Source organism: Cynocephalus volans, chromosome 11, assembly GCF_027409185.1.
Source record: "Cynocephalus volans isolate mCynVol1 chromosome 11, mCynVol1.pri, whole genome shotgun sequence".
Taxonomy (NCBI): Eukaryota; Metazoa; Chordata; class Mammalia; order Dermoptera; family Cynocephalidae; genus Cynocephalus; species Cynocephalus volans.
The window spans coordinates 120351809-120373659 of record NC_084470.1 but is presented as its reverse complement, the minus strand read 5'-3'; the positions used below and the strand labels follow the sequence as shown (position 1 = coordinate 120373659).

Here is a 21851-nt window from a genome sequence, read left to right as displayed (position 1 = left end):
CCAGTGCTCCCCAAGGGCAACCCCAGGAGCTCCTGGATCCCAGCCCGCCCCACACACACATCTTCTTTAAGGCTGCAGGTCTCAGTCCCCAGAGGGTACCCGGGGCCCTTGGGCTGGAGAGATGGCTGGTTAAAATCTGGATTAAATCGAAGTTTAGGATGAGCTGTGGGACTGGATTATCCATGGCCTGTGGTAATTGAGATAACAGATAATTCTCACCACTGCAGGGTAGAAGGTGAATGATTCAGGTGCAAAGCCTCCTGGTGGGTCACAGGGAAATAAGGTAAGGGACTGAGTCCTCAAGCCTCACACACACCCATAAGCACACGCGTAGACATACCCATACACAGACACACAGACACACCGACACATGCACATACACAGAAACACAAGGATTAGATCACATATATACACAGAGACATATAGACATGATAGACATATCCACACAAGCATCACATACATGCACACTGGGACACAGACATGCACACACACCCTGCTCTTGCCAGCACTGCTAGAGCTGGACACTCTGGGGTGGGAGTCTGCCCAGTAGCTACCTCAGAGTCTCCAGCTCCTGGCCACAGCTCCCCTGGTCATCTATCTCTGCCTTGCTCTGGCACATACAGGATAAATGCCTACAGCCCAAGCTCCTCTCCAGGCAGACACCCTGCAAGCACTCCCCACCCACAAGTCCCAGGACTGGCAGGCCGACAGAAGGCAGGGAGCAAATGATGATTGAGCACCTTCTCTGTGCCAGACACCTGGATGTGGCACACTAGTACCAAGGGGCTGATTTTCAAACTTTTTGGAGCCGTGGACCCCTTTGTTTAAAGGGAACCTCGTAGAAAAGCAGATATAAGTGGAGCTGTTCTGATGGAGTGAGGAAGGGATCTGGAGCCCCATCCTTTCTCTCTATCCCCCAACAGTGGCCCCAAGACAAGTTCAAACAGCCCCAAGATTTTGCATCAGTTTGAAAACCACACCGAGGTCTCCATTACCTCATCTAACCCTCCGAAGAGCTCTATAAAGTGCATGTTATAATCTTCACTTTGCAGATGAGAAAACTGAGGCTCCACAGGGGGAAGAACTTGTCCAAGCTCACAAAGCAGTTAAGAGACGAAATCAACATTACCAACTCCTGTCCATCGGATAACAAATCCTGGAGGGTTCCATATTGCCCCAATGCCCACCTATTCTGAGGATAATTACCTGCATTTGTATAACATCCAGGGGCATGCTTTTGAGATTTCCCCATGATGTGAAACACTGCTGACTCTAGAGACCTGAGTGAGTGTGTGTGTGTGTGTGTGTGTGTGTGCGCGCGCGCACGCGCACGCACGTGCACGCATGTGAGTTTGCCCTGGGGTTGCCCTGAGGGAGCACTGAAGACCTGTGAGCCCTATCAGATAGAGAGAGAGAGCTCCATTGTGTGTCTGTCTCCTGGCTCCCACAGGCTTACAATCACAGTTGCTCTCAACCAGTTACATGCAACACACAAACAACACCTATTATGGTGGGAGGGAGCTCCCTTGGGGAGCTCCCTACCTTCTAGTGGAGACAGACACAGCTCCAAGGGCAGAGCACCAAGGGTGTGCTCAAGAACAGAGCTGAATTCTAACTGTGTGCAGATGGGAGCATCTTAGGTACTTTCCAGCCTAAGATGTGAACAGGGCCTCGCAGGATGGTGTGCCTCTGCTAGGAAGGGCATTACAGGGGAATGGAGATGGTGTGTTGGGGGAATGGCAGAGTGGCTGGAAGTGCTGAATGTCTGAGGGGCAGATAGTTGGGGAGTGGTGGCACCCAGGTGCCCTTCCTGATGGCGGGAAGTCGGGGTGGGAGGCAGTGCCATCTGCTCCAACACCCCCGAGCCAAACACTCAGTTTCTCGGCTCCACCTAGTGTCCCTTGCCCACACCCTCCCTGACAGGCCCTGGGGCCACTTCTTCCCCTCGCTCCCCCAGCTCCTTCAGGTGCCATCTGCAGCTGTTGAGGAGGCAGGAAAAGGTTGTGGGGCTGTCAGAGGTTGAGGTTTAAAAAGGTTTGCGTGCTCTCTTTTCAAGGCAGTAGATTGTGAAGTGGGACAAGGCAGATCCCAAGCCGGCATCAGTCTTCAGACCCTGGGCTGGCCCCAGTGGTGGTCTTAAGTCCTCTGCAGCCTGCCCTCTCCAACCCCGAGAAGACTGGCCCTGCCCTGCCCTCGCTTCTCCGCCTCTCCAGATCTCTCAGACTGATGGGACCGACCTCTGACTTGCTCCCAGGAGCCCAGAGGAAACAGCTCCAGGATTTAACCAGGTATCTGCTCATCTCTATGCAAGGGAGAGGCGCCTCTGGGAGCTGCTTTAACTCTTTCAGCCGTGAAGGCTTGCTGGGCCCATTAGCCCATCTGGTCGGAAGCATTGCTAGTGGGGCCAAGGTCATGACTACATCATGCAAAGCCTCTAAGTGCCTTACCTGGGGACCCTGGTGAAAGGATGTGGATAAAGCTGTGAGACCCCTCCTCACCGCTAGAAAAACAAGGCTGGTCCCAAGAGACTTAACACAGCTCCTAAAGGGGCTTAGCCCCCACCCAGGCAGTTGTGGGGGGGGGCAGGGGAGAGTCACCCCAATCCCAATTGCCAGAGGAAGGTGTTACTGGTTCCCCAGCCCAGGCACGGGCCCTGTTCTCTTCTGGACCCACATCAAGAGCTATCACTGGGTGAGGGGGCAGGTGGGTTCTTGCCTCCCAATTAGTCACTGCTTTCACTTCCTGAGCAGCACCCCGCTGGCTGGAGGGGGCGGGGGTGGGGGTACCGGCAGAGCCAGACTCCCAGGGGGCCGGTAGGAGGCACTCAGCCCCAGGAAGAGCTCCTTGGTAATAGCCAAGCCCCTTCCCCTGAGGCCCCAGGGAGGATTAGTGCTTGAGCAATTCCGGCAGCATTACCGACCCAGAAGTGCCTGGAGCTGGGAGGGGCTCCCTCGGCTCAGAGCCCTCTGCTCCATCCGCCTCCCTAGGTCCTTCTCAGCCTCCAGCCAGACTCGCCCAGAGCCAGGCTCAGCCTCCTCTCCTCTGTTCCCCACCTCTGCCCGGAACGCCCACCATGGGGACAGCCACCAGGAGGAGGCCATACCTGCTGCTGCTGGCCACCGTGGCCCTTGTCTCCTGTCCAGGTAAGAAGGTTCATCTGGTCTCCGAAGCCTAGCAGGGATGATTATGTTGTTATATCATTGCTATAATTTGGGGGATGATTACAGAAATAATTGACTCTGCAATGCTGTAGCACCTGTATTTCTGAGAGCATTTCCTTGCTAAAATTTTCCCATTTGTGGATTTTACCTTCTCTTTGAGGTTAGGGAGGAGAGGGAATGCATCTTTGCCATGTTACAGATGAAGGAAGAATGACCCAGAGAGGGTAAGTGGCTTGCCCTGGGTCACACAGCAAGATCGCCATGATCGCCATGATATCAGCCCGGAGTTGTAGCCTCCAAGGCTGCACTGTCCAATATGGTAGGCAATGGCCACACGAAAACTATGAACAAGACTATGAAAACTAAGATCCAAGTAAACTTAAAACATGATGTCCTCAGTTGCACCAGCCACATTTCAAGTGTCCTGTAGCCATCCATATTGGATAGCACAGACTATAGAACATTTCCATCATTGCAGAAAGTTCTGGGTAGTGCTCTAGAGTCCCCTGATGTGAGGAGACAGTGGTCAATCCCACACAACTCTAGGTGGGTTATTCAAGGCAACGCTGCATCCCAGCCGACCGACTGAGCGTAGAACAGGATCTGGGGAGAGAAGAGGCAGAGCAGGGAGCCCAGGCAAAGGTCCCCATCCCGGGGTTGCTCCCAGCTTGGATAAAGGCAGGAGGGAGGCTGGCAGAGGGGAAGGAGAGGTGGAGAAGAGGGCAGGCTGGGAGGCCCGGCCAGCTGGCCTGTGGCAAGCCCTCTACTTGGGCTGGAGAGTGGTCTCTAACATCACCCAAGGCAAGGGGTGTGGACAAATCCCATCACCTGCTCCCACCCCTCCTGGGAAGGTGCCTCCACTCGTGGCTTTCCTTGCTGACCTGCCCTCAGGTTACAGCTTTGGGGTCCTGGCACCTATGCAAGGACAGGCACTGAGCATTCCCCTGTGCTTTCTCATTTCTCCAGGCCCCTTCCTCTGTGAGGTGTCTGAGGCCTGTGTTTGTGGGAAAGAGCTACCCAGACAGGAATCAGAGGATGCGGAGAGAGAACTGCCAGGAAGGGCTGGCTTTGCCTGGGAGGGAGCGTGTGTGCGCGCGCACATAGGAAGGTGCATGTGCAGGTGGGCGTGTATGTGGGGTACAGGAAAGTGTGGGGATGTGCAGGTGTGTCTGTGGATGTGCATGTTTGAGAGGGTGGTCGCGTGAGTGAGGTGTCACAGGGAGTGGTGCTACGTCCGTGCTGATATCATGGCGATCATGGCGATCTTGCTGTGTGACCCAGGGCAAGCCACTTGCCCTCTCTGGGTCATTCTTCCTTCATCTATAATATGGCAAAGGTCTAGCAGGCCTTACAGCACAGCACAGTGGCTCTCATCCCCCGCTGCCCTTCAAAATGCCCACTAGGCATTTTTTAAAAATTTGGATTCCTGGGCCTCACTCCTAGAGATTCTGACTCATACTTTTGGGATGGAACATGTCCTCTGATGGTTCCGATGGGAAACTGAGGTCAAGAGTCACGGACACTGGTTGAAAATGCTGGCTGTGGGTAAGGCTGGCCAAGGTCCAAATCTGGGGCTAGGTATTTAACCTTTCTGAGTCTTAGATCCACACTAGTAAAATAAGAAAATGACAGTGTCTATGTGGTAAAGAGGTTATGGGAAGGAAATGCGGAGCACAGTTTCTGACAATCAGTAAGCACTCAATCAATAGTACCTATTTTTATTATCACGAATTACTATTATTACTAGAAATTATATTATGTATATAAATAAGTATACACGACCGTGGCAGCCGTTTGTGCTTGGGCACAGATGTGTGTATAAATGTGCATATTTGGCCATTTGAGTAGCTTGGAGAGGTTCATATGTGTGACTGTATGTGCGCTGTGAGTGTGTATGTAAGAAGGTGCAGGTAGGAGAGTGGTGTGGAGGTGTGTGTGTGGCTATTTGAGCGAGTGTGAGGGTGTGTGTATGACTGAGTGCAGAGAAAGCTTTTTCAGGAAGAAAGATAGAGCGTCAGTGTGCCCCGGGCCCACTCAGCCACCCCTGCTGCCCAGACAGTGCTCCTGGAAGCTGCTATTGTGTAGGGTGGTCCCCAGCAGCCTAGCTGCCTCCCCAGCCCCTCCTTTTCCTCTCCTCGAAGCAGTCCCAGCTGGGGCAGGGGTCTCTACCCTCCACTATCATCATTAAGTTGGGATTATGCTGGGCTCTCCAGCCGAGATGATGCCTCCAAGGCCTGGGGCGGCAGTGAGGGAGAGTGGCGGGAGGTGGGGAGGAGTGCGGGGAGTGCCTGCACTGGGCCATTTCTGGGAGCCCTGTCTCCTACCTTATTCTGAGAGCTGCTTAACAGCTGCCCTCACCCCCAGGGGGCCAAGGCTGGGCCTCAGCTGCAGCATGCCGGCCCACCCCCTACCCCTGGAACAGGACTGACAGCGGGATGCACTGGGAGAGAAGGCACTAATTGGTTAATGGGGACTCCCTCCCCCACATCCACCAAGGAGAGCCTGAAATCAGCTGCACTGAGAGGTAGGAGCCAATTAGGGGTGGCCTGGCCCCACCAGTCAGTAGACAGAGCCCACCCCCAGCCCTGTGGAAAAGCAGGCGTGAAGCGCTGCCTGCCTGTGTCTCTGTGTCCCCTGCCCTGCTGAGGTAGGATGCGCGTGAAGAGGGAGGCCTCTGCCCTGGGCCAGGGCTTGGCATGAAGACTCCATGTGTGTGTGTGATACCCGTTTATTCAACAAGTTCAGGAAACCTGAAGTTTGGACCTTCTGTGCCACAGATGTGCCGTGTGACCATGAGCAAGTCAATCCCTTTGCTGGGCCTCTCTTTCTTGAATTGTGACACTGGAATTTTATAAAAGTAACTTGCCCACCATCCACCCACCAGAAGGTCTTCCTTCTCCCCCAGTCCCCAGCCCACCCCGCACCAGGGTCCAGCAGACATTTGCTGAGCACACTTCCTGTGCCTGCCACCTTACCCACGTTTTTCTGGCTGAATCTTCATACAGACCTGGGAGGTGAATTTGTATTCTTTTCATTTCATGGGCAAAGACATCAAGGCTCAGAAATTTCTATAACTTGTCCAACATCACACAGCTGGTAGGAGGCCCAGCCTAGCCCCCAAAGCCTGAGCGTGTTCCACTGGGCCACGCATTAGACTCTAGGGACACGCATCCTCTCTCCACCTTTTTGGCTGGTGACATGCAATTCACACCCTGCAGATCAGTCCTTCTGCGAGGTATACAGCAGGTGCTCTATACCTGAGTGTAGGATGAGTGATTAACTGAGCTAACTTGACTAGATGGGGCCTGTCTAGGCTATTTAAATTAATTAATAAAGTAAAATGTAAAAGTTGGTTCCTTGGCTGTACTGGCTACATTTCAAGAGCTCGATACATTTCAAGTGGCTAGCGGCCACCGCAGCGAACAGGGCATCATCGTGGCAAGTTCTGCTGCACAGCGCACGCTGAGGTCTCTGGCGGTGTCCCCCATCTGCAGCATGGAGTTCAGCCCGGGCATCCCCAGCCACCTTCGGGCCTGTCTTTGAGGAGCAGCCCCTCGGTCTACTCTTCCCAGAGGAGTCCACAGAGGAGCAGGTGTTGCTAGCATGCCGTGCCCGGGCAAGCCCTCCGGCCACCTATAGGTGAGGCCCCTGCAGTGGGTGCTGGGAGACCCTGGGCAGCTGTACAGGTTTTTCTCACATCAGTCCTGCCACCTGGCAGGACTCAGAGGCTCCGCCTCCCACCCCCTGCTGCAGGTGGAAGATGAATGGGACCGAGATGAAGCTGGAGCCAGGTTCCCGTCACCAGCTGGTGGGCGGCAACCTGGTCATCATGAGCCCCACCAAGGCACAGGACGCTGGCGTCTACCAGTGCCTGGCCTCTAACCCAGTGGGCACTGTCGTCAGCAGGGAGGCCATCCTCCGCTTTGGCTGTGAGACCCATGGGGGCCAAGGAACTTAGGGGGAGAGGAGGAGGGGGCTGGGGAAAAAGTACCCAGAAAGGACAGGGGACATGCCCTAGGGAACCGCTACTTCCCTGTGGAGGATGAGTTGGGGAGGGGGCTCCCTGGCTCGGAGGCCAGTGCCCGAGCCCCCCGGTCTCCGCCTCCAGTTCTGCAGGAATTCTCCAAGGAGGAGCGAGACCCAGTGAAAACCTATGAAGGCTGGGGGGTGATGCTGCCCTGCAACCCGCCTGCCCACTACCCAGGTGAGTTGGGACCCTGGGCCAGGATCAGACAGAGAGTGCATAGGAAGGGCTTCTAGATGCTCAGCAGAGGAAGGATGGGATAAAAGGTGGCGAATGACCCTTGGTTCCCTGACTTTAAATTATTCCATGTTTCTTTCATTGGTCTGTCATTCTCTGGCTCTGTGCCCGTGCCCCCCTTCAGACTGGGAGGTCCCTAAAGGCTGGCTTCCCCAGCAGACTCAGCACTCCCTGAGGACGGGAATAAAGCCACATCTTCCCTCAAGATCTCCCTTCAACTGCAGTTCAGAGCACGGGGACTCAGGACAGGGACTGCACATTCCCACAGCATGTTGGGATCTCACCCAGAATTACCCTGTTTGCCCGGCACCCTGGTTTCCTCAAACTGCCCACATCCTAGGCTTGTCCTATCGCTGGCTCCTCAACGAGTTCCCTAACTTCATCCCGACGGATGGGCGTCACTTCGTGTCCCAGACCACAGGGAACCTGTACATTGCCCGGACCAATGCCTCAGACCTGGGCAACTACTCCTGCCTGGCCACCAGCCACATGGACTTTTCCACCAAGAGTGTCTTCAGCAAGTTCGCTCAGCTCAACCTGGCAGCTGAAGGTCAGGATCAGCTGGGCATGGAGTGGAGGAGGGAGCTGAAATGATCAGTGGGCATTGAGAAAGGGGGTTTCCCTTGGAGATTGTGAAGAGCAGCTCACAGGGCTCAGGATCCAGGACCTAGACTCCTGGGTCATCCTGCTGCAAGGCCTCAGACCCTTGCCTGAGTCCTCTGAGACCCAACCCAGCTGCCCAGACAGATGGCTCTGAATGGCACAGGAGCATCTGACCTGTAGTCATTTGCATCTGATTTGCAAAACCCCTCTCTCGCCAGATACCCGGCTCTTTGCACCCAGCATCAAGGCCAAGTTCCCAGCAGAGACGTATGCACTGGTGGGACAGCAGATAACCCTGGAGTGCTTTGCCTTTGGGAAGTGAGTGTGGAAGAGGAAGGGGAGGGGCCTCTGAGGCCAGGGCATAGCCTCTCAGAGTCCCTCAGGGATGCAGGTGACCCCAGGAGGAGGACAGGCAGGGTCAGTGCTGTCATTTCAGTGCCCTTCGCAGGGCCTAGAAGAGTCCTGAGTGCACAGGAGGTACCCCCACCGCTCACTGAGCACCACCTTTCTGAGTGAGGCATTGCCATGCCAGGGGCCTAGCACATACTGGCTCACTGGGTTCTCACAGCCATGCACGGCAGGCTCAGACAGCTCGGGAGTGCCCGGGGCTGGAGACAGTGAGCACGGTGTGTGCACTCCAACCCAGCCTGCCTAGTTCAAATCCCAGCTCTGCCACTTGCTTGCTGGGAGATGTTGGGTAAACTGCCTGACCTCTCTGTGCCTTAGTTTCCTTATTTGTAAATGATGATAATATGAGAGGCTTCCAAAAGTTCATGCAAATATTCTTGTCTTTTAATTCTATTTTTTCATGAACTTTTTGAAGTACCCACATAATAGTACCTACCTCATAAGATTGTTATGAGGATTAAATGAGTTAATATATTTAAACTGCTTAGAAAGGTGCCTGGCATTTAGGAAGTGTTCTGTGAATGTCAACAGTTAATTTACTTAAAAATTCCAACAGAAAGTGTTATCTTTCTTGCGTTCCCAGGAAGAGGATTTACTGGAACAGAGCTAAGCAAATATCAGGCGCTCAATAAATGTTTGTAGAATGAATGAAACAATGTGATCGTACTTCGGTCCCCTCTTTCCTCAAATAGAAAATTATCGGCCTTCCAGAAAGTCCATATGAAAAGCACATGGAAGGATCTTAAGCCTCTAAGGCTCACTGGTACCTCAGTCCATTTTAGTACACATCTAAAATCCCTTTGAAAAGTAAATGCAAAGCCTTGTTAGGGCAGTGGGAAGAGGGACACACAAAGACCCAGGTCACAGGCCACTGTTGAGGAAGGCAGACCTAGAGGCATGGTGACCAGTGCAGGGGAGGGCAAGCCCGCTGCAGGGGACTAACTTCATTGGCTTCACAATTGTTGCAGGGGAGAGGGGGATACAGCCCTGTCTCTTGACCCTTCCTTGCTTTGTGCTCTGAGCCCACCTGGGAAAAGAGCATTAGAATCAGCCAATGGGTGCCCTCTCTCCCTCTGTTCTCTCCAGGCCCAGGGTCCCCTTGCCCTCCTCCCAACCCCACCCCCACCCCCCCACCCCCGGCCCCAGCATCTCAGTCTGAGAGTCCAGGTGCGAGGAGCTGCAGGCACAGGATATGTCAGCTGCAGGCACAGGATATGTACGGCTCAGCTCTGCCCACCCCTTCTGGCTTTGTCTCCCCTACCAGCCCTGTCCCCCGGATCAAGTGGCGCAAAGTGGATGGCTCCTTGTCCCCCCAGTGGGCCACGGCTGAGCCCACCCTGCAGATCCCCAGCGTCAGCTTTGAAGATGAGGGCACCTATGAGTGTGAGGCGGAGAACTCTAAGGGCCGCGACACCGTCCAGGGCCGCATCATCGTGCAGGGTACAGAGCCGGGGACACCTGCCCCTGCCTTCATCCTTGTCCCTGAGGAAACAGACCCAGAAGTCAGGAGGAGACTGGGAGGACCCTTGCTCGAGACCTCTTGCCCAGGACTGCACTGAGTGTGGGAACAGAGAGGCTAGTGCTGTGGCCAGCTCAGAGCTTTGGTCGGCGGTGCAGAAGCACACAGAAGGCTTTTAAATTATTTAAGTCCCTAAAACAGCCACTGGCACAATCACAAAGTGCCCCGTTTCTTGTGCCTGCTTCTTCCTGCCCCCTCCCCCCTTTGTCCTTTCCATCCTGGAATGCCGATAGCACCGTCTGCTGCCTGGCACGGGTATTGCAGCCCTGCGATTAAGGTCCATTTAATAAGCCGGAGATTCCTCCCAGCTCATCCCAGGTTTTCTCTCCCTTGCTCCCCATAGCTCAGCCTGAGTGGCTCAAGGTGATCTCAGACACGGAGGCCGACATCGGCTCCAACCTGCGTTGGGGCTGCGCGGCCGCCGGCAAGCCCCGGCCCACAGTGCGCTGGCTGCGGAATGGAGAGCCACTGGCATCCCAGGTAGGACACCTGGGGCTTCCTCCCACACACCACCACCATCGTCTGCTCCCCTGGTTCCCCCACACACCCCAAGCCTCCCTGAAACCCTGTAACCCTTCTGGGCTAATTAGGGTGCCATAGGGTGGTTCTAGGTGTCTCTTTCTATCCCAGAGTCACATGGCCACAGGCTGGTCAACTGGATAGTCTCAGAGACCTGGGTCAGGCACAACTCAGCCACAAAAAACTGATGTGGTCCTGAGTGGGTCACCTTGCCTCTTTGGCTTCAGGGAGGCCTGGGTAATCTCCGAGTCTTGAGATTACAGGCAGTCCTGAAGTAGCACTGGATATATGAGCCCAATCCTTGAGGAACTGTCAACCTTCAGACTCCACAGTACCCACCCTGGCCGCCCCCTCCTCCCTGGTCCTCCAGTGGCCCTGATCCCCCTGACCTGCCCTGAGCTGGGCTCTTCTGCACAGAACCGGGTGGAAGTGTTGGCTGGGGACCTGCGGTTTTCCAAGCTGAGCCTAGAGGACTCAGGCATGTACCAGTGTGTGGCAGAGAATAAGCATGGCACCATCTACGCCAGTGCCGAGCTGGCTGTGCAAGGTAAAGGGCCCTGGGAAGCAGGGGCATCCCTGGGGACACCTGGGAGGCTTTAGGAGTTCTGAGTTGCAGCATTTCTAAACACGCACACGCACCCTGGCAGTTTTCCGACAGCTTCTGAGTAGAACTCAGAAATTTAAGAAAGGAGGGGAGACACTAGATGGAGGGCTCCCAGAGGACAGGGTCTCTGACTTGTTCCATGTCTAGAAAGACAAAGTAAATGTTTGCTGCAGTGAAAAAAAGGTGGCAACAGTCAGGGGAAACCAAATCAATCAGATCTGTGTTCAGCCTGGCCCCTTTGGCTATGTGACCCTTGGCAATTTAATTCATTTCTGTGTCTCTGTTTTTCTTTTTTTTTTTTTTCTGGCCAATACAGGGATTGAAACCCGGACCTTGCTGTTATCAGCTCCATGCCCTAACCATCTGAGCTAACCAGCCAGCTCATTTCTTGATTTATAAAATGCGGGCAGTAATAGTCCTGCCCTCATAGGGCTGTGGTGAGGAGTAAACAAGAGGGTGGAGACAAAACATACGGGGCCTGTCCAGCATGTAACAGGTGCCCAGTAAACGTCAGCTAGTGCTTATATTTAGTTGTGTGACTTGAGCTTGCTGAGCCTGTTTCCTCATCTGTAAAATGGACATAATGATACTTCATCAAGTTGTAGGGAGGCGTAACTAAGACTCATTCATTCAACCAATACTTGGTCAGCACCTTGTAGGGAATGAACACAGAATGTTTGGTCTCTGCCTCTAAGTAGCTTACAATCCAGTGTAAAGAAAGGCATGAATGAATACAAAATCAAATAATTAAACAATTTCAGGTAGCCATAAAAAATACAATGTAAAGAAAGTCCCATAGAGTGATGGGGGTGAGTTGGGCCAGTTAGATAAGGAAGACCTCTCTGAGGGAGTCACATTCAGGATGTGACCTGAGTATTAAGAACCCGGCCCTGTGAAGATCTGGGGGATTTCCAGGCAAAATGCACAGCCAGTGCAAAAGTCCTGAGGTAGGAAAAGACTTGACAACTTCAAAGGACAGAAAAAATGGCCAGGTGATTAGAGGATAATGAATGAGGGGAGAGAGAGCAGGATGTGCTTGGACAGGCAGGGACTTATTTTTTAGCCCTGTGAGGAGCTGAACTTCATTTTGAGTGCCTGATTTACGTTTTCAAAAAGACGTTTCTGGCTGCTGGTAGGAAAAATATTGTAGGAGGGACGTGCAGAAACAGGAAGACCAATTAGGGGGCTTTTCAATAGTCCAGGCAGGAGATTTGGTGGCTTGGAACAGAGCGATGGCAGTGGGGCTGATGAGAAGGGCTGCTGCTAGGGTTTGCTCACAGGTTGGTCTCGGAGGATACGTACAGTGCTTAGCACATGGCAGCTGATGTCTTAACCAAGGCTGATGAATACTGTTATTTCATGGGTGACTATGTGGCCTCCCCTTTCCTTCCAGCACTGGCCCCTGACTTCAGGCTGAATCCCGTAAGGCGTCTGATTCCTGCAGCCCGAGGGGGAGAGATCACTATCCCCTGTCAGCCCCGGGCAGCTCCAAAGGCCACAGTGCTCTGGAGCAAAGGCACGGAGATTTTGGTCAACAGCAGCAGGTACCACCCACACCCCACTCCGAGCAGTTCCTGCTGCTCCTCGTTCTCCTTGGAGGCCAGTCCCCTTCCCGTGACTCCAGTGTGTCCCTGGGTTGGCCAGACCTGCTTTGTCCTTACTGCAGAGTGACTGTAACCCCAGATGGCACCTTGATCATAAGAAACATCAGTCGGTCAGATGAAGGCAAATACACCTGCTTTGCTGAGAATTTCATGGGCAAAGCCAACAGCACTGGAATTCTGTCTGTGCGTGGTAAGAGCTGTGGTTTGGTGAGGTCGGGCTAGTACAGGGTGCCACCCTCCCCACCATCTGCCCTTGTGTCCCCATATGGCTCCTAGTTTAGTTTTGAGGCCCCCCAGGATTCAGTTCTGCTTGGGATCACCCCCTCGCCACCCTCCAGATCTGATCCTACCCCCCACCTGCCACACACTCATGGTGCTGCTGAGGTGTCAGTACAGCTATTGGTCACACCAACTCTTCTTCTTTCCTGGGGCTTTGGACAGAGCCTCTCCCCTGCCCTGTGGCCCCTGCCTGGGCCTGTTTTCTTCCCCATCCACCCAGGGGCCTTGTTTTTCTTGGCAGATGGAACCAAGATCACTCTAGCCCCCTCAAGTGCTGACATCAACTTGGGTGACAACCTGACTTTACAGTGCCATGCCTCCCATGACCCCACCATGGACCTCACCTTTACCTGGACCCTGGAAGACTTCCCCATTGACTTTGACAAGCCTGGGGGTCACTACCGGAGAGCCAGTTTGGTGAGGCCTGAGGCCAGAGCCCCCATGGCTCCTCCCTCCTTCCAGACAGACAGTGGACCCGAGATGCCCTTAACCTCCACCACTTTCAAGCCCTCCAAACCCTTCCCCACTCCCTCAGGCCCATGCATGGTAGGCCCACCCTTGGATTAATAACCACCCTTCCTGGAGTCCCCTCAAAGGCCATGCATTTAGGAGACTCAGGGACAACCCTGGAATTCCAGGTACCCAGCAAGACTCACTCCTCACTACTGTTCTCGTTATCCTGCCCTGTGGCCCCTGCTAGCCAGGGCTGCTTCCTCTGACCTGCCCTCCGTGCCTCACTGTCCCCATGTGCAGAAGGAGACTGTTGGGGATCTGACCATCCTGAATGCCCAGCTGCGCCATGGTGGGAAGTACACGTGCATGGCCCAGACGGTGGTGGACAGTGCGTCCAAGGAGGCCACAGTCCTGGTCCGAGGTGACAGGGTTTCCCACCTCTGCATCCACCCCCAACTCCCTTAGAGGCCGGCTGGGCTATTCTGAGCTACTCTCCCCATCGCCCCTCCTTGCCCTGAAACCTTTGGGGAAGGGATTCTGACAGAAGACCGCCAAGCAGATCAGATCCCAGGGTTCTTCTCAGGTCCTAAATGGGTGGAATGTTTTTCTTCCAAAGTCAAACTTGAAAAATTCCACTCCCAGGCACATCCCCAAATGGGAGTACTTCGCTGAGCCCAGAAATTTTCAAAGCCTAGTGCTGGGAAATCTATACACCCCTCTATGCAGCGGCTTCTCTGAGCACCCCTGCCCCCAACACCCACACATATACACAAGCTGGCATTCGCCACTTGGGGCCCCCACCCCTTGGCCTCCCACCTGGTGTGTGTTTGCTGTGCCCTCTGCTGCCCTGTCTTGGTACTGCAGCAGCCCAAGCCTGGCCTGGAGAATGGGCTCAAATTCGAAGCTGCCCAATTCTGACCCGCCGCTCTCTGACCTCTTGGGGCAGGTCCGCCAGGTCCCCCAGGAGGCGTGGTGGTGAGGGACATTGGCGACACTACTGTCCAGCTCAGTTGGAGCCGTGGCTTCGACAATCACAGCCCCATTGCCAAGTACACCCTGCAAGCTCGCACTCCACCTGCAGGGAAGTGGAAGCAGGTTCGGACCAGTAAGTGTGAGGCCCCACCCAGGTCAGCACTGACAGGACCTGGCTGTGGGGGGCAGTGGGGGGGTGGGGAGTCAGAGGGCCAGGGCTGAGCCTGGAGCTTCAAAGAGGGACAAGCTTTGCCCTCTGCCTCGAGGGAGCACCAGGCTGGCGGGGAGAGAGTCACACAGACAGCAGGAGAGTGGGGAGAGAGTTGGAGGAAGAGGCGCTATCTATGCCCTTGAAGAAGTGGTAGAATTATTACTGGAGCAATGAAAATATTCCTGGGGGCATGGGGGTGCAGGGTGCACACAGCCTTAGCAAAGGCACGAAGACAGGGAAGTTTACTAGTTTTTCAATCATTTCTGAAAGAGGTATTGAATGTAGTGTATGGCAGGTTCCACAATGAGGCCTGGGTACAAAGGGAATTCAGGCCCAGTGCTGGCCTTTCCACCAGATGAATGAATGAATGCTGGAACACTGACTCCACGGTGCCTTGCAGATCCTGCGAACATCGAAGGCAATGCTGAGACTGCCCAGGTGCTGGGCCTCACACCCTGGATGGACTATGAGTTCCGGGTCTTAGCCAGCAACATCCTGGGCACTGGGGAGCCCAGTGGGCCCTCCAGCAAAATCCGGACCAAGGAAGCAGGTCAGGGCCCTGGGTGTCCCAAAGAGAATTACCATCAGGGCAGAGACCCTGGTCCCCCTCATAGGGAGCCCAAGCAAGCAACAATTACACTGAGTTCCTACTCTGCTCCCCAGGCTTCAGCCTCTCTAACAAAACAAATGAGAAACAAACACCAGGTGAGGGCCAGACCACTGCATGGGTGAACCATCTAGTCCAATCCTTCACCTAAAAACCAGGCAACCTTACAACTGCATGCACATCTATAATTGTTTTTAAGTTTAATTTTAAAAAATGGAAAAACCAAAATTTAGGAAAGAGAAGGGGTCACACCAGTAGAGCCTGGACTTGAATCCAGGATCATGGGGTGTTGGGAAGATGTCCTCCTAGAAGTGTATGAGCTGTGAGGAAAGGGTGTGTGTGTGTGTGTGTGTGTGTGTGTGTGTGTGGAAGTGTATGAGCTGTGAGGAAAGGGTGTGTGTGTGTGTGTGTGTGTGTGTGTGTGTGTGTGGAAGTGTATGAGCTGTGAGGAAAGGGTGTGTGTGTGTGTGTGTGTGTGTGTGTGTGTGTGTGTGTGTGTGGTGCAGGGGGCTACAGAAGAAGCCAGTGTCTCCAGACCATTCTTTACATGGTTTCTTTGGGAGCAGGAGGAATGAATAATCTGCCCACATCTTCAGCAAAGGGTGTGTGGGTGTCAGAACATAAGGGGAGAAGGAAGGGGAGGAGTGAAACCAGGAGCGAGGGAGAGGCACAGGGCCCAGTCAGCATGTGCTGAGAGGCTCCTGCCCGTCCTGTAAGCCATTTGCAGGTGAGGGCCTGGAATGAGAGCGCTGGGATCCAGATATAGGCAGCACAGAGTCAGGGCCCTGCCTCCCCTCCATCCATCTGCATCTGCCCAGACCTGCCACACTGGATGTGTAGGGAGGGTCTGCCTGCTTGTCTCCCATAATCATGTTCTCCTTCCTGCCCCACGCTGACTCTCCAGGCTCTTTCTGGAACCATTCAACATTTTTAAGTGGGACTTCTGAGTAAGAAATTCCAGAGAGAGCACTTTCTTTGATTGACCCTGAACTTCTTACAGAATCAAATGTTGGGTAGAAAGAAGTCTCCTTTATTCTAGAATCCCAGGAGTTGAGCACAAAAACAGCTGTGATGCAAAGGAAAGATGATGAGCTTTAAAATCAAAAGAGCTGAGTTTAAATTCTAGCTGTACCACATATTAGCTGTGTGGCCTTAGCCAAGTCACTTACCTGCACTGGGCCTCCATCTTTCCACACTCAAAGAAGTGATGATAACGCCCACCTCACAGGATCAAATGGGCCCTAAGATATCATTATCAGAACCAAGAGAGAGTCTCCAATTGCTGGATTCTCTGCAGAAATATTTTGACCCCCAGCGAAGTTACTCCCTGTCAACCTAGGTGAGTTGATGGAATACATTCCTATTTTAATATCATCCTTGTCCAATACTAGAGACAATTAGGAAATTAAATCTGCCACAAAAGGAAAAACAGTAATAAAACACTCTGGAATCCAAAAGAAATGTTTTCATTTTTGGTTTTCGGCATTAAATGCATTCCCGGGTTATTTATTCCCCTTAATTTTAAAAAAAACCTGGAGTTGCCTCTGTGATTTAGTTTAAGCCAACAGGGGTGACAAGGACAATGATCGTTTATGGGGATCTACTATCGGCTAACCACTGTCTTGTTTAATTTCATTCTCATACAGCCTTTGAGAGAAACATTATTATCCTCGTCTTATAGAGAGGAGAATCAGAGGCTCAGAAAAGTTAAGTAACATGACCAGGGAAACACAGCTAGTAAATGGCAGAGATGGGATTTGATCTCAGGTCTGTTTGAATCCAGTGCCCATGCCCGGGGGGACTGTTGGAGGGACAAAACCAGGGCCCATTTGAAGGAATGTCCTAGGATGCTCTACAGGTGCAGGCTCAGGATTTTGGTTCCCTCATCGCCCATTAACATGCCACTTCTGTGTCCCTTGGTGCCTGACAGCCCCCTCAGTGGCACCCTCAGGACTCAGCGGAGGTGGTGGAGCCCCAGGAGAGCTCATCGTCAACTGGACAGTAAGCTGGCAGGGACAGAAGCCCTCCTCCTGCTCCCTTCCTGACTCATCTGATGGAGCAGTGTGCAGAAAGGACCACTGCACGGTTCTGACTCAAAACAGACCACTTCCTCTTTCCCTGTCCTGCACCTGCTGCCCATCACACGAATCCAGTGCAGGATAAAGCCACCGCAGGCGCAGGCACCCGGGGCTGCCCCTATTGTGAAGGTTGGGTGGGGCCAGAGGATGGGCAGGGAAACGTGCCCGCGGCCCCTCGCCCATGCCACGCTCTTGCCCCTCAGCCCGTGTCACGGGAGTACCAGAACGGAGACGGCTTCGGCTACCTGCTGTCCTTCCGCAGGCAGGGCAGCAGCAGCTGGCAGACCGCCCGGGTGCCCGGCGCCGACGCCCAGTACTTCGTCTACAGCAACGAGAGCGTCCAGCCCTACACACCCTTTGAGGTCAAGATCCGCAGCTACAACCGCCGTGGGGACGGGCCCGAGAGCCTCACTGCGCTCGTGTACTCGGCTGAGGAAGGTGGGCCACCCCTGGGCCACCACTCACCCCCCGCCCGGCCATGTGTCATTAGGGGTGTGGGTGGGGAGAAGGCTACTGGTACCCTAGCTTGGTTTGCTATTAGGAGCTGGAGGGGACACCTGGGCTCCAAGCCACTGGCCTCACTTTGGGCTCTTTCCCCCTTGCTCCCCTCAGTGCTGGGTGAAGAAGGTGGGAGCCTCTCTGAGAAGAGAAGCAGGCCCCAGGGGATGCTCTGAGAGCTCCCCCTGTCCTTTGTCCTGGGTCCTGGGCTCTCCTCCAAAATCCTAAGCAAAAAGGCAGTCCCAGTTGAGGGCTGCTGGGAATCCAAACCCATTGTGTGTCGGTCCCCAGAGCCCGGGGTGGCCCCTACCAAGGTCTGGGCCAAGGGGATCTCATCCTCAGAGATGAACGTGACATGGGAACCTGTGCAGCAGGACATGAACGGCATCCTCCTGGGGTACGAGGTGAGCACCGAGCCGGGGCCTGGGAGAAGAAGGGGTACTCGGCTTCAGGGCTAGGTGCGGACCCCTTGCAGCTCACTAGCCATTCTTCCTGGAATTGCTTCTACGCTGACGGGGCAAACAGCGCCCAGTCCAGGCAGCACTGTGATGCAAATGTCACAGAGGCCCTGTGGCTGACGCCCACCAGGGAAGACCTGTAGACAGCCTCAGAGCACACGCTTGGCTCGAACCAGCACTGGAAGCAGGGAGGCCGGGGTGGGGTGGAGGGTGCTGGGAAGAGCATGGCCCCCCATGCTAGCGCCCACTCAGCCTGCATCCCCAGGGCTGCACAAAGAACAGCATCACCTATGTACCAGTTGATCGCCTCGTTCTTGGGGAGCCCTGGGCTCTCCGATGACTCTGATGGGGGTCCCTGTGGAGTAGATAGAGAGGAAGAGGGAACAAGAGGGAGGGAAAAAAAGAAAAGCGGGGAATGTCTTTGCCTGAGGGAGAATCACCAGGCTGGGCCTACTAGTGACAGTGTAAATTCATCCCAGTAGATTCAGCTCCGGATTTTAGCACGATAGCTTAGGAAAGTCACAGTGAGGAGGTAATTGAAAACTTCCCTTGATTCAGAAGAATATTCAGCAGGTCTTAATATTATGATTACCAATATAAGATGGGTTTGCATTTATTGGGCAGCCGTCATAAGCTGGCTGGGGATTGGGGGTTGAAGTACAAATATGCATTTCATATCCCTTAGCTGACTCCCACAGTAGCCCCTGAGTTAGTGAAATGAGGCTGGGTTCCAGCAGGCCGTTGCTAAGCTGAGCCTGTGCCAACCTCCACTTAGCACCCACCTACTCACCCACTCCCTCATCTGGCCCACGCACTGAGCACTGTCCTTGGACTGGGTGCTCACACCGACGTGGCCGTGCTCTCTTGCTGCTTATGATCTAGTGTCCAGGTTCAGAGGCCTGAGGCTGAGTCACAAAGACCAGGGTGAGCAGGAGAGGAACACAATGTGGGGGCGAGGGTCAGAGTGCCTCTGAGATCCTGGGCTTGACTACTGACCCTAAGGGTACCCTGTCCCTTTCAGATCCGCTATTGGAAAGCTGGGGACAAAGAAGCAGCAGCCGATCGAGTAAGGACAGCAGGGCTGGACACCAGTGCCCGAGTCACTGACCTACACCCCAACACCAAGTACCACGTGACTGTGCGGGCCTACAACCGGGCTGGCACTGGGCCTGCCAGCCCCTCCACCAACGCCACAACCATGAAGCCCCGTGAGTCCATCTGCCTGGGATGGGGTCAGGAGGTGCTAGGGGGTGGGTTCCTCTAGGCTCACTCTTTCCCCAGTGGTAAGACAAATGCTCTAGCCCTCTCTTCTCCAATGTTTGGATTTCCTGGGCTTTGTCTCTCAGGCTAGGGTGACAGAATGTTCTGGGTGTAACTGCTATAGGCAGACATCCAGAGAAAGGCTGGCTGAAGGCAAGGGGTAGGGGGCAAGGAAATGTTTGGAAGTCTCCCCAACTCTCTCTCGACTGGCAGCTCCACGGCAACCTCCTGGCAACATCTCCTGGACTTTCTCGAGCTCCAGTCTTAGCATTAAGTGGGACCCTGTGGTCCCTCTCCGAAATGAGTCTGCAGTCACTGGCTATAAGGTGAGGAAGGGATCAGCCAGACGAATGGTAAGGAACAGTTCCTGCATCTTTCCAGTGAACACAGGGGGATGCTGCCATTTATAGCAAGAGGGATCTTAGTGAACGTAAGAAGGGTTTGTGAAGTCCAGGGCTCCTTCTAGCCTTAGGGTCTGCAGAGACAGTTTCGCTGCCTGCAAGCTTTGCTCCTGGCAATGAGGAGCTTGGTCAGTGGGAAATGGGAAGGGTGAGGAGGCAGGACCTTGAGGGTCCAGAACTCTAGGGGCTCCTCCCAGTGACTGGAGCTGGGGAAGACAGAAGGATCAGCCCTGGTGTAAGTAAACTCTACCTGGAAACCTCCTTCCTACAGATGCTGTACCAGAATGACTTACACCCAACTCCCACACTGCACCTTACCGGCAAAAACTGGATAGAAATCCCAGTACCTGAAGACATTGGCTATGCCCTGGTACAGATTCGGACCACAGGGCCCGGAGGGGATGGGACCCCAGCAGAAGTCCACATCATGAGGAATGGAGGTGCTGTCTATCCCCAATCCATATCCCCCAAGAGTATCAGGGTTCACCCAGATGCCTGGTTGGGTTGGGGTCATTCCCACCCAAGCCAATTCCAACTGAGACCCCGAAGGGAAAGGGGAGGGCAGGCAGGACCCAAGTACAAAGTAGTCCTGGAATTGCCCCTACCACCCCCCCCCCCAATATATCCCTGAGAGCCAGGGTAGTGAGTGGGCTCCTCTTGTGGGGTGCAGGGGTAATCTGAAGACGAACCAACAAAGGCAAAGGGCTTACAAATGCTGCAGGGGTAGGGCTGAGGATACCACCCAGCCAGCCACACTCCCAGGCTGCAGTTGGCTTCCGTGAGTCTCCTTAGGAAAGGTCTGCATCCTGGGGTGAGGGTGGGGCTGGGGTGGTCCCAGGCCCAGCTGACTTGGTGCCACATTTCTGCCTGCTGGTTTCAGGCACAAGCATGATGGTGGAGAACTCAGCAGTCTGCCCAGCGCCCCATCCCAGCACCATGCTCTCCCACTCCATGGCAATGCTGATCCTCATAGGCTACCTGGAACTCTGATCTCTGTGCTGCTCCTCTTGTGCCAGAGCTGGACACCCACCTCCGATGGATAGCCAGCTGGCTCTGGCCCCTTCCCAATCCCAAGGTGGCCCAACACTGTGCCTGAGAGTGGTTGGTTTTAAATACCTACTTTAAACAGTGCCCTTTTTGTAGGAGGTAGGGTATTTCATATTCTGCCACAGGATAGAACCCACGTGAGGACTTTTTTCGTTAAGACAAGAGGCACCAGGCAGTAACTTCCATGATGGTACTGAACCCTATGCCCAGGCCCCCTTGAGTGCCTGGATGGAAGGAACAGGCCTTTGGGAAGAAGGTGGTTTTAAATACGTATCTTCAAATCCGCAGAGATGGCACTCTGGGACCATATATGGACTCTGCCACCTGAGAGCAGGAATACCAGGATGAATGGGCTGAAGAAGTGGGGCAGAGCGTAAACACCAACCTCGCTCAATCTAGAGAGAGGGGTGAGCCCTGGGACCAAGACCTCTCCTTCCTTCTCCTCTTGAGGAGCAGCACAGCTGGACCTGACATTGTCCTCGATGATTCCCTAGAGGCACCTGCCTGCCCAGGTGGCAAGGCCAGGAACCTGCGCCCCTTCAGCTTTTTCCAGGCTGTTAGGGTGGGAGCTTAAAAGGGTCGAGATGCTGGGACACCTGGTGGAAAGAAGAACCAGCCTTGGCCTGAGGCCATCACCATCCAGGTGACGTTGCCCTCTCAGCCAACACTGCCAACCCAACTCTGTCACCCCCAGAGTGACAGAGCCACTTCAGGTTGTTGGGTGACTAAAGGGCTTATCTTGGGGAGGTCCCCCACCCCACCAAGACCCATTCTGCACAGTCCCTCCAGGGTTTGGGCAGGAGACAGCTAATCGTGCACCCACTCTTCCTCCAGCTCTGGCTGCAGACCCGGGGCCGCCTCCGCCACCTGCAGGCCCTGCTGTCCCAGCACGGGCTCACTCATGCCTG

General features: G+C 54.3%; 1 protein-coding gene across 1 annotated transcript; it reads left to right on the top strand.

Annotated features, from left to right (window-relative positions):
• The first annotated feature begins 3073 nt into the window (after nt 1-3073).
• Nucleotides 3074-20886, top strand: CNTN2 (contactin 2). Its single transcript, XM_063114947.1, has 22 exons — nt 3074-3143; nt 6656-6800; nt 6915-7090; nt 7270-7365; nt 7763-7972; nt 8244-8343; nt 9698-9873; nt 10296-10432; nt 10889-11018; nt 12469-12619; nt 12742-12869; nt 13200-13375; nt 13712-13832; nt 14358-14516; nt 14995-15144; nt 17132-17202; nt 17483-17717; nt 18069-18181; nt 19257-19443; nt 19709-19821; nt 20168-20336; nt 20777-20886. Exons 1-22 carry the CDS (start codon nt 3074-3076, stop codon nt 20884-20886), a joined length of 3123 nt encoding a protein of 1040 aa, XP_062971017.1.
• The last annotated feature ends 965 nt before the right edge of the window (nt 20887-21851 follow it).

Excerpts from the sequence above, each read along its gene's own strand:
- CNTN2 (XM_063114947.1), top strand. The coding sequence starts at position 3,074 with ATGGGGACAGCCACCAGGAGGAGGCCATACCTGCTGCTGCTGGCCACC. Across the intron at positions 12,870-13,199 it reads TGGAATTCTGTCTGTGCGTG|ATGGAACCAAGATCACTCTA; the intron begins GTAAGAGCTGTG and ends TTTTCTTGGCAG. Across the intron at positions 18,182-19,256 it reads GCATCCTCCTGGGGTACGAG|ATCCGCTATTGGAAAGCTGG; the intron begins GTGAGCACCGAG and ends TGTCCCTTTCAG.